The sequence below is a fragment of the Sitophilus oryzae genome, unplaced genomic scaffold (assembly GCF_002938485.1).
Source record: "Sitophilus oryzae breed Bouriz unplaced genomic scaffold, Soryzae_2.0 scaffold_684_pilon_pilon, whole genome shotgun sequence".
In the NCBI taxonomy this organism is placed as follows: domain Eukaryota; kingdom Metazoa; phylum Arthropoda; class Insecta; order Coleoptera; family Curculionidae; genus Sitophilus; species Sitophilus oryzae.
The window spans coordinates 2,136,983-2,155,416 of record NW_022147289.1 but is presented as its reverse complement, the minus strand read 5'-3'; the positions used below and the strand labels follow the sequence as shown (position 1 = coordinate 2,155,416).

The 18,434-nt window shown below is 31.7% G+C and overlaps 1 protein-coding gene across 3 annotated transcripts in view; it reads left to right on the top strand.

The window, feature by feature from the left end:
• Positions 1–15,847, top strand: part of LOC115888106 (REST corepressor) — a 49,385-nt gene extending 33,538 nt beyond the window's left edge. For all 3 annotated transcript variants that reach the window (XM_030907682.1, XM_030907683.1, XM_030907681.1), the window contains 3 exons: positions 8,415–8,552; positions 14,370–14,506; positions 15,048–15,847. In XM_030907682.1, the coding sequence (XP_030763542.1) occupies positions 8,415–8,552; positions 14,370–14,506; positions 15,048–15,198 (426 nt within the window). In that variant the 3' untranslated portion in view covers positions 15,199–15,847. The remainder of the gene's footprint in view (positions 1–8,414; positions 8,553–14,369; positions 14,507–15,047) is intronic.
• Positions 15,848–18,434: the final 2,587 nt, after the last annotated feature.

Sequence of the window (18,434 nt, the reverse complement as noted above, 5' to 3'; positions counted from 1 at the left end):
AGAACCTCCCAATTAGTGGAATAAATTAGTGTTTTCAATTATACTTTTTAGTTTACGATCATTCACAATGCATAATACAATAAAATTAATAAAATATCCTAGCAACAGCTTGCGGTAGTCTGTTGTATCCACAAAGAAAGCATAATATTTAGCTTATAAAACAATAAACTTTTGATTTCTAACCAAAATTTTTCTTGACGGGTGATAATCAAATGCCAAAATGGCATTCCTCGCAAATTTTGAAGTATAATTATTGGAAAAGTTAAAAGTTTGTTAACTTTTTCCACTAATTGAAAAGTACTACCACTAATTATAACGTTCTGAATGCGTAGATTAAAATTAGGTGAACAAACTTCTACGGCTAATTGAAATTACTAATTTATTCCACTGATTTCGAGGTTCTGAATGAAGCTTTATCACAAGTAATTCTCCAAAAACGTCTAATTAGACATTTACAGCAAATAACTTTCTCTAATTCAGTAGGTTAAAAGTGTGATTTGGACCTAAACTTAAATTAAACTTGAATTTGGAGATTATTTCATAAATACTTCATATTTACATTACCTAGTATATTCTTATTTCGACTTTTCAGTAAACCTATTTCAATCATTTTAAAATGGGTAGAGTATTTTTCACGAATCACGCGTTTTGACAACTTGTTTCTTCTTTATACAAGCTGGATGCAGTCAATAATAAAAACAAGTGTTCAAAAAATATTTATAGTTTTTTAAATGCCTTAAAAAATTGAATACATTTCTGTTAAATCGGCCATTTTTCTGATACACGCAGTTGAAAATAGGTATGTATGTACAGGGTGTCCAATTTTCGTTGAAATCATATGGTACCTCCGTTATTAGCAAAGATAGGAGGATGCGGTTTGCACAAATCTGTCCCACTTTTTTGTCAAACGAAAGATGCTGTCAACAAAATTTTCATAGCGCTCTTCGTTTCTGAGCTACAGGGCCTTTTCGAAAATTTTGCAATTTGGGACAGCCCCCGATCTCCGTCATTGTGAATGATATCAAGAAGGTGAAAACTGATTCTTGTATGACTTTTTACGTAGAATACAGTGGCGTAATCTGTTTTTCTACGAAAACAATATTTTTGAAATTAAGAACTAAAGCGAGGGGTGTCTCACTAGGGTAAAAAATGTACACGTACTGCCAAAATATCCTTCCACTGCTAAGCGACTGCCAATGACTATGAAGAAGACTGCCTATGACTGCCATGTAATTATTATAGGCGACTGCCAGAAGACTGCCAATGACTGCCAGCGACTGCCAAGAAAATGTACATATAATTCCAATAGTGAGACACCCCTCGAACTAAAGTTATGTTTTTTCTAACGGAACACCCTGTATATTTATAAATTATATGATCCGTCTTGCTATGAGCTTCTCAAAAATATATACCACTCTATATTTGTTTTCACTATTTACTGCAATATTTAAAATATACAATTTTTTATTAGTAGGTCGTGATAAATAACAAAAAAATAAAAATGATATTTACCAAAATAGTCATACAAATATTAGAATTTTATTTGGGACTGATATATATTTTTTGAATCTCTGAATATATTTTTCTTTTTTTTTATAACGGGATGTGTTTGGAATTTGCGAAAATATCTAAAATTTTGCATTATTAAAGCGTTTTCCAGATGTTCGACATTGTTGTAGTTTCGAAGAGGACTATAAAAATTTGATTTAGGCATCTTCTATTTGACAAGACATGTTTGTGCAAACCGCACCCTTCTGTATTCATTAATAACGGAGATACCGTATGATTTCAACCAAAGTGCGACACCCTGTACAGGGTGGGTCAAATTCGACGCTTTTAAATGGAAAATTTATTTTTCATATCACATATCCGATTCTGCTTTGTTTCGTAGCTACAAGGTGTTAAAATCTTAATATTTTTTCGATTTATTATAATTTTCTTCTTCGTATTTATTTTTCACTTCTCTCTTCTTATTTTGTCGAATTCAGCCTCCTTGATGAGATAAACGCAATTTTATTACTTTTTGTCGCCTTGCTCTGGACCCGGCATAAGATTTTTCCAATAAAATATACAAATATATTCGCTTTAAAAAAATCAAATACTAAAATGTACAGGGTGGGTCAAATTCGACGTTTTTAAATGGAAACACCCTTTTCTATAGGAGATAGACGAAAACTAATATCGGTGTCTGGAGCTCAATTTTCATCAAAAACATGATGGTGAAAACCGCACATCAATATCTGTTACCGTTTCGGAGTTACGGGGTGTTTTTCAAAAATGTGCATTTTTAACAAATCGCTGTAACTTTTTTGCTATGGAAAATTTAGTATTTCTATTAAAACATTTCCAAAGCACCTTTTTATGTAGAATTTAATGGTTTAAGTATCATTTTTTTAAAATTAATAATTTAAGAGTTATCAACAGAAAAATTGATTTTTTATTTGGGACACCCTCTATATTTTTAATTAACTGAAAATAATTTAAAATTACCTTTCCAAAAATATATCACACTTGATATTTTGTTATAATCCCCTTCGAAATACAGAATATTTAAAAGTTCGCCACTTTTAACTAGTAGGCTTTGGACCCCTTATTGATGATGTGCCCTTAATGGAACTCGAAAACATATTTTTCCAGCAAGACGACGCACCGCCTCAGAACGCTGAAGTTATCAGCAAATTTTTGCAGCCAATTTCAAGAATAATTGAATAGCTAACCAAGATCCCAGCCGTTGGCCGGCGAGGACGCCTGACTTAGTGCCCATGGATCTAATCCTATGGATATATTTGCGGAAGAATAAAGGTTCCTTATTCTTTCGTATAATCTAGATAAGAATTAGAAATACTTAGCAGTTATGAGAGGGTATCTTTCACCCCTACTGAGTTAATGAATTCCGCGAGAAATGTTCAAAAACGGCTCCGTCTGTTCATAACAGAAGACGGTCGATATGTCGAACACCTGTAGTAAAATCTCATGTCTTGGTTTGCCATTTATTTTTATTGTTATTAGATATAGCTTAAATGTGTTGATGTTGGTTAAATATATTTTAAATTGTTATAAAATTCTGCATCTCTCATAGCAAATATTATTTGCGTTTTAATTGATTCTCACAGCTAGAATTTTTTTTGCGTTACAGCCGGTGTCGTTCAAAGCCTACTTATTTAAAGCGGGCGAATTTTTATATACTCTATATCTCGAAGAGGAATCGAGCAAAATATCAAGTGTGTTATATTTTTGGAAAGGTAATTTTAAATTATTTTCAATAAATTAAAAATATATAGGGTGTCCCATATAAAAAATCAAATTTTCTGTTGATAATTCTTAAATTATTAATTTTAAGAAATTATACTTAAACCATTAAATTCTACGTAAAAAGGTGCTTTGGAAATGTTGTCATAAAAATACAAAATTTTCCATAGCAAAAAAGTTACAGCGATTTGTTAAAAATTGCATATTTTTGAAAAACACCCCGTAACTCAGAAACGGTAACAAATATCGATATGCGGTTTTCACCATCATGTTTTTGACAAGAATTGAGCTCCAGACACCGATATTCGTTTTTGTCTATTTCCTATAGAAAAGGGTGTTTCCATTTAAAAGCGTCGAATTTGACCCACCCTGTACAGGGTTTTCAGATAAATTTAGTACTATAGCTGCAGGCTTACCTATTTGGGATAACAAAAAAACTTTAAATGTAGGAATTGTAAGGTTTTGTCTGAACCGCCAGTAAGTGAAATAAAAATAAATAGCTATGGCACTAAATATCTTCCTGAGAACCCTGTCGAAGAATTCTGAACATTGCAAAAATTGCATTCAAAAAAACAAAGTTGGTATTATAACATTCAGCTGATGCACACTGCAGAGATAATGGTACCGATTTTTTTTCCTTCTGCGTATCTGTCGTACTGAAAGGTCTATAGGACAACTAGCACACACTGTCTGTCGCATTAGGACACCACAGATGAGGGAAAAGGACATCGGAATGAAGGGAGAGAGGATTATATATTTTTATTTTTAGTTTTTAATTTCCTTTTTTAACCTTTGGTCTGTATTGAATACGCATGTTTTATAATTAGAGTTGAACGTAATTAGTAAATGTATTCAAATCAAAAGACAGTAAATACTTTCAAGTTTTTTAATGTCTTTATCTTAATTTTTGTTGTTATTCAACTCAGTTCTACTTTATCTACTAAAACATCGTTCAATACAGCCTTCGTCGATTTTGTAAACATGTTTGTTTTATTTTTATTTTGTGACATTGATGTACGGGACGGCCAACGCTTAATCACAGAGAAGGGACAAGAGCTTCACTCGCATAACCTCACTTTTATTTTTCATTATCGTTTATTATTGCAGCGATTCTCTCCCTTCTTTCCCTAATCTGTGGTTCACGTTTGCTTTCTTACTTATCCAGAGCTTTTTAGACATATTGTTAAGTTAGTGATTAATATACTAAAGTTTAAGAAAGGTCCAGCAATTTAAAAATGACTAAAAGTCACAAATTTATTTGCTAATAAAATCTTTACACTTATCCAAAAAATGTTGAATTTAATTTTCTTTATTATACATGTTTTGGGCAAGTGTTCTACATCATTGTCAAAAACTTTTAATAAATAAAATAAAAATATCAGATCCGTATTAAAAAAATAAAGTTGATGATGGTATCTTGGAAACGAAACGTCGGATTTGGCATTTAATTACACCGTCTTAAACTTCATTCAGAACCTCGCAATTAGTGGAATAAATTAGGGGTTTCAATTAGCGTAGAAGTTTGTTCGTCTAATTTCAATGCAAGCATTCAGAACGTCAAAATTAGTGGTGGGAATTTTCAATTAGTGGAAAAAGCTAACAAACTTTTCCGCTAATTATACTTCAAAATTTGCGAGGAATGTCATTTTGGCCTTTGATTATCATCCGTCAAGAGAAAGTTTATTGTTTTATAAGCTAAATATTAGGCTTTCTATATGGATAACCTTTGAATAAAAATATTAAGGAAAGAGTATAACGCCATCGATATTCATGCATGGAAAAGGACTCTAGGGTAGGGATTCTTGGGATTCAAAGAGCGTTTTTGTCGATTCATTTGACATATTTGAATTTGATTTGAAATTATGTGGATTTGTCGGCCTTTACTGAGCTAATTTTATGTTATTTATTATTTATTCTACTACTGATAGTTGTATAAAGGTAGTAAATCTAGATGGAAATAATGACAGAACTTAAATTAACAGTGACACTATTGCGATTTATCGAAAAAGTCTGTAAAATAGTTGGTTGTGTAACATGCGGTAGATCTCGGTCAAAAATCTAGTGAAATAATGGAATAACTTTTCGCTAGTAAGTGACTATACAGAAAGGTCCACAGACTTCGAGACATAAGAAAAATCAAGTCTATTTAGCGTGTATCGCAATTTTCATACCTTAAAAAAATAGTTTTTTATAGCTATAGCAACTGCAGCGACTATGAAAAAAGCTGTGTGGTTTTCATAGAAAATAAGGGCACCTGTAATTCATTTGAGAATGTTATAAATCGGTAAAAGAAGTTTCAAATATCTTGGATTTCTATTAATATTAAATAAATTTTATTAAAAATTGAACTAAAATTGTTAGTATCATTAAAAACAATTCAAATTCAAAAATCGTATCAGTCAAATTCCCTCATTTAAGGTGAATATTAAAGTAAATATAAATACAGGTCATTCTAATTGGTATTATATTAACAACTTTTGTTTTTTTAATCCAAAAAAAAATAAAAGTAACAAATTTCTCAATCAAAATATTTGTGGTCCTGAAAAGGACCTTTGTTTTCCCATGTTCGTCAACGTAGGTAATGGGTTAGGTTAGGTTAAAAAAACCGGATAATGAAATTTAAAAAATTACAAAAATTGTTGAAAAATGCCTCCCTCTTGCATTACACAATAACCCAAACGATCATAAAATCCCCTCTCTCCTCACATTGGATAACATATCAGGGCTGACAGTGTCAAATGCATTAAATATTTTCTGCCTTAACTGCTCCAAGTTTTGAATTTCTTCATGGCCGTAAATTTTAGATTTTATGTACCCCCATAAAAAGAAATCATTCACCAAGAGGTCAGGTGAAATTAAACGTCAGTCTAAACAAAACTGTCATTTTTGAAAACTTGTCAAAATTTTGACACACGCTAAATGGACTTGATTTTCCTGTCTCGAAGTCTGCGGATTTTTCTGTATAATATACAGGGTGTTTCAAAACAAATGCGAAAAACTTCAGGGGGTGATTCCTTGTTCAAAATAAAGGGTAGTTTGCTTGATAAACGTTGGGTCAAAAGTCAACCATTAGGGAGATATCACGGTACAAAGATGGCGGAAAAATAATGTTTTTATTTTTTATCTTGAAAACGAAAAGAGATAGACTAATGAAATTTTACGGAAGCATTACTGTTATGAAAACACACTTTCTGATAATTTTTTCACTTTTTTAAAATGAGTGGAAGGGGTTGAAATAAACTACCCCTATCATTCTTGATAATGAAATTTAAAGAAAAATCTTATCAAACATATGCAAAAAAAATTAATTTTGATAGTTTAGTTTATTTAGAAACCTTTTTATCTCTTGTATTTTTTTTATAAAACTCACCGATTTGAAATTAAAAAATAAAATGTAAAGCATTACATGTCAGGACTAAAAATATTTTTAGATTAAGAATCTAGTGATAATAATGATAATAATATTAATCTAGATAATAACGTATTGCAGTAGGGTAATGTCAAATAAAACAATATTAGAAACATCCTAAAAAGTGACAGCGGCCGACTAGATTTTTTCCTAAAAAAATTACAGCTGCCCACTAGATTCTTTATCTAAAAATGTTTTTTGTCCTGACATGTAATGCTTTACATTTTATTTTTTAATTTCAAATCAGTGAGTTTTATCAAAAAAACACAAGAGATAAAAAAGTTTCTAAATAAACTAAACTATCCAAATTAATTTTTTTGCATGTGTTTGATAAGATTTTTCTTTAAATTTCGTTAACAAGAATGATAGGGGTAGTTTATTTCAACCCCTTCCACTCATTTTAAAAAAGTGAAAAATTACCAGAAAGTGTGTTTTCATAACAGTAATGCTTCCATAAAATTTCATTAGTCTATCTCTTTTCGTTTTCAAGATAAAAAATAAGAACATTATTTTTCCGCCATCTTTGTACCGCGATATCTCCCTAATGGTTGACTTTTGACCCAACGTTTATGAAGCAAACTACCCTTTATTTTGAACAAGGAATCACCCCCTGAACTTTTTCGCATTTGTTTTGAAACACCCTGTATATACGTGTAGTAAACCGATCACTTATGAAATTCACTTAAATTAACTAATTATATATTTTTTCTTGCATTTTTGCTTTTATAACTACTACGAAAGTTTAGATGTCAAAGAATTTAGATACGTCAGTTTGACTTACCTGCTTCAGTAGCGTATCGAATGTTTGTGTTAATAAATAATTATTATAATTTAATCTATTTTTATTAGAATTATATATTTTTATAACAATTTTAATAACTACCAACATTTATTCACAACGTAAAATAAAACAACAAATTATCGAGTCTACTCCACGTCTACCCTACATCATAGTTTTACACTTTGTAAATAAAATTAGAACGGCACTGATAAACCGGAATTTAAGTCGGCCATATTTGAGTCCCTTCGCGGTAGATCTAAGATTTGTTATATGCTCCTTCCTTAATCTTTTTATTCAAAGGATACTACTGACTACTGGAAGCTGTTGCTAGAATATTTTATTAATTTTAATTGTGTTTCTAGACACTGTGAATGATCGTAAACTTATTATAAATATAAAGTGTAATTGAAACCACTAATTTATTCCACTAATTGCGGGGTTCTGAATAAAGCTTTAAAATTTGTTTACAGAATATCTTCGAAACTATTTGGATATGTTTAATTTGCAAAAAAGTTAAAAAGAAACTAATTACTGGACCTTTTTTAATTAATCTTTCATAGCATCTCTAGAAACAGCATGAATTTACCTAGCATACAAAATGCCTTATTAAAATCTTGAATATTAGATGATTTTTTAATATTTAAAAATGTTTTTTAGAAATCATGCTTTCTAGAGAATGATAGAAAATTTACACATATATGAATATTTTGTTTTCAATATAACTATTGTTAAACAGAAAGCTTATTATTTTTGTCTGCTACTCTTTGTTTTTATTGCCATAATATAACAAAAACTCCAAATATGTTGGAATATATGTTATACAGAGCATGTTTTAACACTAGAGCATACATGATTTGGTACTTCTATTATGCTGTACGTACTTTTGAACCAATGCTAAAATTGTCCTCAACGACGTGTTGATGTAGTTAATAGCGATAATAGATTATAAAATGTTTTTTTCTTTTTTTGTTTCAGATTCAACAAAATAAACAGAACATCAGTTCGCTGAAACGGAAGCATTCCGACTCGATAGAAGACTTGCGACCGTCGAATGACAGCTCGCAGAGGCCCAATTCACGTTGGACCAATGACGAGTTAATGCTTGCTATACAAGTACGTCTACATAGTCCAAGATCCCAGAGCGATCAGACATAATAGTCTAAGAGCTGGCTACATAAAAACCTTATCATCGTTACATGGCTAATTTTTTGTGTGAAGTATATCCTTTTGTGTAGCCATTATGAAATAGTCATGTCTGCCAGCGCGGTCCCGGGGCTTAAAGCGGGGGCGGCCAATCAAAAGGGTGAAACTTTGACACTATAGTAAATTCAAACCCAAGGTGCACCTAACGTAAACAGTGACATGAGGCAAGCACGTGAACAGGAACGCTGTAGTAATATAACCAGGACCGCACTAAGGTCGGATATTTCAAATCATAAAATTATTATGTATATTTTTATGATTTTTTTACTATTGCTTATGTTTTGTGATGAAAATTTATATTATTTAATTGCGTAATTATTGGGAAAACTGGAAATCGTCCGATTTTCACCAAAATTGGTATACACTCTATTTTGAGGTCGTAGATTGTTTGTTGTCGAATCTGAACCAACCAGCTACCTCTTACCGTTTTTCAAAAAAACGGAAAATAATTCCAACATTGAATTCTTCTTTATTTAGCTCTATAAAGTAATAATTTCATTATATTTTCATTATATCATAGTTTATCTAAAAGCCACACTTGATTGAGGATAGAAAAATATCCAAAATTTTATTGAAAAACACTTTTCTTAACAAAATAACAAAGAAAATTGAGACCAGATGGAAGTTTGATATTTCATATATTCTTCTTTCTCTCTCCTATGTAATGAGAGAGATAAATATATTCTAGACCTAATCTAGAAATTTGAAATTTTACAACGTTACCATATCTTGTATTTTTTTGGGTGATTAGGGATTTTAAATAAATTACCTATTATGAGATCTGACAATAGTTAAATATACCTATATCCACAAAGTTACGCGAAAGAGTTTTGATTGCATTGCTTTCAACTTCTATGCGGAGCATATAATATATCTATGATGCATAGAATTGGTTAAAAAAGTAACAGCAAATAGCAAAAACCTCATTGTTTATGGAATACCTAACAAAATATGTACTAGAAAACCTTAAAAATATGATAAATTAAGAAAAATTCTATGTTGAGACTATTTTCCGTTTTTCTGAAAAACGGTAAGAGACCGCCAGTCAAAAAGTTGTTGTGTTCAGATTCGTAATCTACGACTTCAAAATAGGGTGTATACTAATTTTGGTGAAAATCGGACGATTTCCAGTTTTCCCAATAATTACCTTTAATTGTTATCAAACTACATAAAATTTGTGAAATAAAGTGATGGGAAGGGGGCGAGGATATTAAAACATTACATTATTCTTTGGCACGACCGATTTTAACAAATTTGGTGTTTTTTAAAAGGGCTTAATTTGTTCTTTAAAATAATTATCTTTTTATTTGGTACTACTGATTTTTTTTATTGCCATTATTGACAGCAATATCTGAATATCGGTATAAATAGGTATCTGTTTCTATAATACTATTTGCAAAAAAATGTAATGATGTAAACGTTTTACATAATTTAATACATTTTTGTTTACTAAAAAAGCACTTACTTCTAACTTACTTTCGTAGCCTGCTGTATTATCCGTTTTAAAGTCTAACGACATATTTTTTTGAAAAAAAAATATTTTATCAAATTTTTATTTTATCAAAGAGTATTCCTTAACGCGCTATGCAAGCCGACCCTGTAAAAAATCTCAACCGCCTACCTCAACGGCTCTATGGCTGGCCGGCCAATCAGGGTAGATTTCGCCACTGGCTCTCGCCTGACACGTGCTGATCACGCACTGTGCATTTGTTTATACTGGTGCATTTTGAATTTGAATACGGTTTAAAAATATTATAAGATACATGAGTTATAATTATTGCGAAAATAGCTTTTATTTATTATTAAGAAACGTGGAAAATTGTTGGCAAACATTTTTCCAGTCGCTGAAATGCCGACAGACAACGCGAAAGAGGCATGAAATTTTAAAAATTATTAAAAAATGAAATTTGCAGAATGAAAAAAATTATGGCATATTTGCATGCCGATTGGTGAAATGTCATATTTATTTATTTTAAAAGCCGTATGCAAAAGTTCAAGAGACAAAAAGATCGTGGCTCAATCAGCTGCAGACAGTTATCAAAAGCGCGATATTACTCTAGCACTTTATTCAGGCAACGCTGGTCGCCTCATCCATTTAAGTATAGATAAATCATGTAATATACGAATATATTATAAATATATTTTTTATTATTTCAATAACGATTTTTTTGTCTGCCCTTTTGCATATGCGGCTTTTTAAATTAATTAACAATAAACATGACATTCCACCAACCGACATGCATGTATGCGATGATTTTCTTTTGTCAAAATTCTATGCCTCCTTCACAGTGTCTGCCGGCATTTCGGCCACGAGAAAAATGTCTGTCAACAATTTTACACGTTTTTTAATAATAAATAAAAGCTATTTAGCAATTATAACTCGTGTACCTCAAAATATTTTTAGTGTCAAAATTTCACCCTTTCGCTTGGCCGTCCCCGCTTTAAGCCCCGGGACCGCGCTGGCAGACATGACTATTTCATAATGGCTACACAAAAGGATATACTTCACACAAAAAATTAGCCATGTAACGATGATAAGGTTTTTTATGTAGTCAGCTCTCGGTCTATTACATTTTTAACCTGGTATCTGCCAAGGTGGCACAGGGCGAACCCCACAAACACGCCGGTGTTCAAAGTACATGAGAGCACTACTGAGAGCCTAAAGCTGCGTATAAATATGTCGAGACGAGTGCGAGAGACACCCGAGACGAGTCAACCTCAAGCGGATTTGAGGTTGACTCGTCATATTGGGACGGGGTCTGAGCTTCGAGCCGAGCCTATGCCCAGCCGGACGGCGCTGTCTCCGTTTTTTCCGGAGCCTTTGGCGAACCATCAAAAGGATTGGGGCGTCTATTTAACCAGTGGCGTATACATCGCGGCTCCGCGGAACAATTGCCTCGAGTCTCAAGGGGCTCGGATTCCACATCCCATTTTTATATAAAAATAATATTCTTTCCTTTATTTGTAATAATGTTAATAATGCATCCTAACTAGAAAGATGCAATTTTGTCTTCTCTAAAATAGTATAGGTAAGTTAGCCAAAGTAGGTAAATCTCATATACAAAGATTTATTAGTGATTTCTTTTATAAAAACATGAAAATTTTATGAAAAATGAATAAACGTAATGAACTTTTGTCGAGTTATTAACGGCTCAAACGTAAATTATGCGCTATTTCTGCTGAACGGAATTAAAGATGTAAAACAAGCTTCTTTACATATAGGATACATAGAAGATAAGAGAGGCAAATCGAGTGTGTTGAAAAAGGTGGCCATGCTCTCAGAAGTTCCTTACGGTACTCTCATAAATAAAGGGAATCGACAAAGAAAGGAACGATTCGATATAGAAAAATCCAGAAATTTGAACTATCCAGACTACTAAGAAACTTAATTTATGGCAAATATGAAAATAATAAAGTTCCCGCCATAGAAATAATTTTAAAAAAACTCTCCGAGTTTTGAAAAACCCCTGTTCAGAAAGCACATTACGGCGAAGGTTTAAAAAACTGGGAATTAGATTTAAAATTATATACATAATAATATTTTAAAAATTATTAATAAGCGTGCTGCAATGATGGAAAGCCATAGAATAATAATGTGGCGAATTGAATACCTTCAAAAAATATACAACTTTAGAAATGAAGAAATGCAGATATATTATTTACAATATATGTTCCAGGTTAGTTATTGGCATTTAAATGTAGATTTAAATTAATAATTTAAATCTTAATTAATTAAATTTCTAATTTTTTAAATAAATAAAGTCGAATTAGGTCTTATCTTACAGCGCTTTCAAATGGAACGGAGCGTCAGCGACGGACCGTCCGCGACTTCGAGCAAGTACCATGAGCTTATATGAACAATTTCACCTGGGTCGCGTATGCTCCGTCCGGATGAGCTATCTTGAAAAAACATCCGTGCGGACGCTCTGCGCGTACGGTCTGCTCCTTGTCTGCTCCAACTGAAAGCGCTGTTACTCTATTTAAAAATTTTATAGATATACAAACCACATACAAAATATATTATTGAATAAAATAATTAAAGACTCAAAAAATCGGCACTGGCAGAAGGCTCCGCCGCCGCCGCTGCCGCGCCTTGCCGTTATCTCCAGGTATCTCAGTCGGCGTTCTCCAGTTTTTTTTTAATGTAAACAGTCCGAATATAATTTAAATTTATCATGAATTCCTTTAATTTATCTAGCTTGTTTTTTTACCTATTTTGAAATTAAACAAACATATACAGGGTGTTTCAAAAAACATGTTCCATCTCTCTTGGGGAAGTTCCTCACGTAAAAATAAGATTTATTTTAATATCAACCAATCCAATTCTGCTTTGATTCGTAGCTACAGGGGGTTAAAATAGAGTTCCCAACCGTCCTCTATTCCAGAAGCAGTCCTCTTTTCTCTCACGTATTGAAAACTTCGTTACATACCAACTTCAAAATCTAAAAAATATTCGTTTATCGCCACAATGCTTTAAAGAATTGTTAATCTGTGTCTTTTATGTAATTTTATGTTTACTTACTGTTAGTTTATGTCTTGAAAAAAGTTTTGTTGACAATGGTTTGCTTTATTTTAATAAGTTTTGAGTAAATATTTTTGTGTATTTTAAATATTTATCGCATACCGTTTATATAACTTTTTGGTAAATTCTCGACATTTGAGCGACGTTTCAAAAATGTTTCGCCTGTGCCTTTTTTTATCCTCTCACACCTATTTTTTATTTTCAAAGTTGCCAACCCTAGGTTAAGTAAGTGTTTTATCATTTTCTTCCAAGTGTTTTTAGTAATTTGAGATCGTTTGATGACTGATTTAGTTCTGATCCGGGTAGTTTTTTGTATAAAACAGTGCCACCATCGTCGATTTTTTTCGTTAAATGCGAATAAGAAAATATCCTGATTATATTCTGGCCTTATCCCTTATTATTTTTATTTACAAGCGATCTTAAGTTTATAACATAGTATACATATATTTTATTTAATTGTTAACATTAGGGTAGTTTTACCAATTGTGTATGTGTGGAATTCCACTGATATGTATTTTAAGTTGTTTGTTAAATTTTTAAAATTTTTTGATTGTATTTTGCTCTCTTAACTTTGTAGTGTCAAACCTGAAGATGCAAATAAATTTTGCGAAACGTCGACAAATTTAAAACAAAGGACTTCTGTTGATTTGTTTCGATCCTAATCCAATTAAAAAAAAACAGTATACTTAAATTTATTAATTAATTTTTTAAAATATTGAATGGTATCGAATAATACTTCAATATATTTATCAATATTTTAAAGTATCGATACTTTATATTCAATACAACCGATACCAAAATATCGATACTGCTTCAGTATCGCATAGCCCTATGAAGAATTTTGTGGGTTCGCCAAAGGCTCCACTGAAAATGGATAGCCGCGAGACAACGCAGTTCGACTGGGCAGGGCCTCTGCTCGAGGCTAAATCGCTCGGCTCGAGGCTATAATATGACGAATTCCGCTTGAGGTTGACTCGTCTCGTCCTCGTCTCGGCATATTAGTACGCCTTTTGGAAAGAATTTGCTATAGCCTCGTTTCATACTCGTTTCGGGTTTGTCTCGTACTTGCCTCGGCATATTTATACGCGGCTTAAGGTTTCATCCTTGTGAAAATAAGTTATGTCTGATCGCTCTGAGATCTTACTCTAATACCACTTAGTATTAAAACTATGGATTTTTAATTGCTATTTTTTTTTATTTTACAGGGTTTCCGAAAATACGGTAAAGATTTCAAGGCGATCGCCGAGATGCTAGGAAACAAAACGGAACATTATGTGCGCACGTTTTTCGTTAACTATCGCAAAAGATACAACCTAGATCAAATCATCAAAGAGTGGGAAAGGTGAGTGTCATAGTAAATTCCTTTGAATAAAAAGATTAAGGGTGGAGTATAAAACTATCCATGTATTCATGCAAGGTAGACGGACAAAGGGCCCTAGTTTGACGATTCATTTGAGACATTTGAATTTGATTTGAAATTTTGTAGATTTGTCAGTCTTTACTGAGCATATTTTAGGTTATTTGTCATTTATTCTACTGCTGATAGTTGTTTAAAGGTAGTAAATCTAGAAGGAAATTATAGCAGAACTTAAATTAACAGTGACACTATTGCGATTTATCGAAAAAGACTGTAAAATAACTATTTGACAGTCAAATAGATAATAATAATATAAATAATATATAAATATATATCGAACGGTATGGATGTCATCTGCTTTTTTTCTGTCATCGTCTGTCGAAATCTTACCTGAGAAAAAAACAGAGTATACTCTTTGTATCTCACTAGTTAAGACGTTTACGGCGTACAATACTTTCATTTACCCCCGTAAATATTAGCATATAATTATGATTTGGTTAGGTTGTGAACGTTTATATTTTTACAGAGAAAACGGTCCAGTTTCAGAAGACGGCGAGACCAAAATCGATAACGAGGACGGCGATGACGTCATCTGCTTGTCGCCCAATCCGCCCACTTCAAAGAAGGACCAGATCAAAAATGGCGGCAAGGTCAGTTCCCAAGCGTCACAGAAATGATTTCTTTAGGCACGCTTTGAAGCTGTAGTCTCGATCCATAGTGAAAAACGAATAAAAAATGGCAAATCGCCACTTTTTTCACTATTTTTATCGGAGTATCTGAGGAGTACGCCTCGTACAACATACATATGACGTATATTTATTGATTTTATTTCTTTTAGTTCAATTTATAGGTTAGTTTGTCCCTTTAAAACTAGAGTTCCTATAAGATAAACCGCGTTGGGATTTACAGAGAGCTGTTTTAGTGTACACACGTGCAATATTTTTACGGTTTTATAATATTATTTTCGTATTTTATTGACATACGGGGTGTCTCAGAGTCGAAGGTTACAATTAGGATCTCGGAAAGCTTAAGGCTGGGCGCTGACATATAATTTTTAGTCGGTTGAAACTATGGGGGATAGAAATAAGGAGAATTATCTTCGTGTGTTGAAAAGTGGTCACCAAACAGGGAACACTTAAGATGGTGCTGCGATAGCAAAAGTTCTACATTTGAAAAAAGCGCCAAGAATTTTTAGAACGGGAAATAATAAGAGATATACAAGGTGGTCCGAACTGTATTCCGGAAACTTCGGCAGCATATTCTGCAGATAAAAATAAGTAAAAAAAAAGTAGTTGTCCTAAAATGCTTAGTTTCGGAGATACAGGGTGTAGAAGTTTTATTTTTATTTCGAGAGAGAGAGATTTTTTCCCAATAATTTCTGAAGTAACGTCAATATTTGGATGAAAATTGGTGTCTGTGGGTTTTGTGACACGAGAAATTTAATTTTGATGTCAATATTACTCCTCGTCGTCTACATGTGTTTTAACTGTTATGAAGAGTAATAACTTTTCGTCCGTACCTGTATAAAACCACCGAGTGAAGAAATATACTTTTCCATGACTTTTTATGTAAAAAATGTCTGTTGGTAAAAATTGCTACGAGCAACCGTTCTCAAGATATTTAGAATGGAAATAGTCTAGAGTATAGTTATTTCAGTGAAATAATACATTTTTATTTTTTTAAATTAATCATAAATTTTTCTGCGAAAAAATGATGATTAAACAGTTTCTGTTGAACTTTTGGTACAAAAACATTTGAAATTTATGATTTCAGTCTAAAAACTATTTAGTTAACATGTTTAATTTATATCAATGATGACAGGTATTGTTAATTTAGATTCCAAATATCTCGAAAACCACTACTCGTAGCGATTTTTACCAAGAGACCTTTTTTACGTAAAAAAGGTAAATGTATATTTTTTTACTGAGTAGTTTTATACAGGTATGGATGAAAAGTTATTACTCTGCAAACCAGTTAAAAAATATGCAGCTGGCGCCTTCTACAAGTAGGCGCCATATTGACATGTAAATCAAATTTCTCATCTCAAAAAACTCCCAGACAACAATTTTCATCCAAATATTGATGTTACTTCATAAAATGTTTGGAAAAAATCTAAATAAAAATTAAACTTGAATCTCCAAAACTAAACATTTTAGGACATACATTTATACGAACTTTTTTCACACCCTGTATAAATATGTTATTTCTGAAGGCTCATGTTGCCTTTCTTTTTGACTAACGTCACTATTTATAACCACTAAGTTCAGTTCGATCCCTTATTGCTTGTTAGCGCCACTGTGGTCATTTAGTGAACCACTTATTCTTCCTAATTTAGTGACTACTTTTTTTAAATAAAGTCCCATAAGAGATGTTTCTCCTCACCTCTACCCTCCATAGTTTAAACCAATATATTCTTAAGGAGCTGCGCACACATGCAATCAAAAGGACGGTTAAATAGTTTCTGCGCAGATACAAATGGCGTGCCTTTTAGTCATTATATATATATAAACTAAGAAAGCATTTTTTTGGAATTTAATATATCTCTATCGTGTTTAAAAGTTTAGGAAAAATGGATAATGAGGAAGATTGGACTAGAAGGAGATCTTTAATTCTTCATACAAATCATAAAAATGACATTTTAATAAACGTTGATTTCTTTTCTTTGTATTTCTAGAGTACTTCATTTTAAGAGACATATAATTGCAAAATTTTACTTTCATTTGACCTGCTTCGCATGTCAGGTTATAATTTCGGAGATCCCAGTTATCACTCTCGAATTTGGAACACTCTGTACTCACCCCGTAATAAACCATATTACAGTGCATAGTATTAAACTGACACTTTAACCAGGTGCTTGTAGGATTTTTTTCTATTTTTTATGAATATGACATTTTAAAATAAATATCTCTGTTTTTAATTAACGAATATATCTACAGGGTGTCCCAGAAATAAGTGCAAGTATTTTAAGGGGTGATAGATCTCGATAAAAGAAACATATTTACTCTTTATCGTTTTTCAAATAAAGTCCAAAATAACGGAGTTATTTTACTTTGAAAATTTCCAAATTTTTTTGCTAAAATTTTGAAAACCACTGGATCTTTTCTGGATTTTCTTTCTTGTAAATTTAATCTAATACCTATGTTGCCATATTATCAAGAAATTATGTTTTTTAACCAAAAACTAAAAAAATCTCCAAAATATTTTTCTAAAAATTTCGAATTTTCAAATTTTTTTATCGCGAAAAAAAATCTCATATGCTTGTTTCTGGGGTTGAACTATACTACCAGTTAAAATACTTGCACTTATTTCTGGGACACCCTGTAAAGTATATAATCTATCCATTGAGAGGATGAGAGGATATATGATAGTGACAGTTGTCTGTCATTTTAATTCAAAAGTAGTAATATTTTCTGTCATTTTTTGGATGTCGTCTGTCAAAATCGTTTCTTCTCTCACTGATCAGACTTTATACATTATAATTTCAACAAATTAAGTTAGAAATTTATGTGATATTATTTGTCATTATTAAATTTATAAATTAATTAAAATTAATTACTGTGGCTTCCTTAAACAATATCAATACATATTTTTAAAAAATGCTCAATTTTTTTTATATACAGTATCTCTGTAAATACATAGAACCTCTAGTACAATAATTAATTTCCTTCATACGCATGTATATCATCTTTTTATATTTATTTTAATCACGACGCGACACATAAAATATCTGTTGAGAGAATAGGGTAATTAAAATTAATATATTAAACTAACACTTCTCAAATTGATATCTTATGGTAGATATGTAAGTACATATATAGGATAAGCATCTTTGTAGGATGTGTTACACAAAGTATTATTTATTTCATTCACCACCCTGAATAATTACATTCATTACATTGATTAAATTACATGA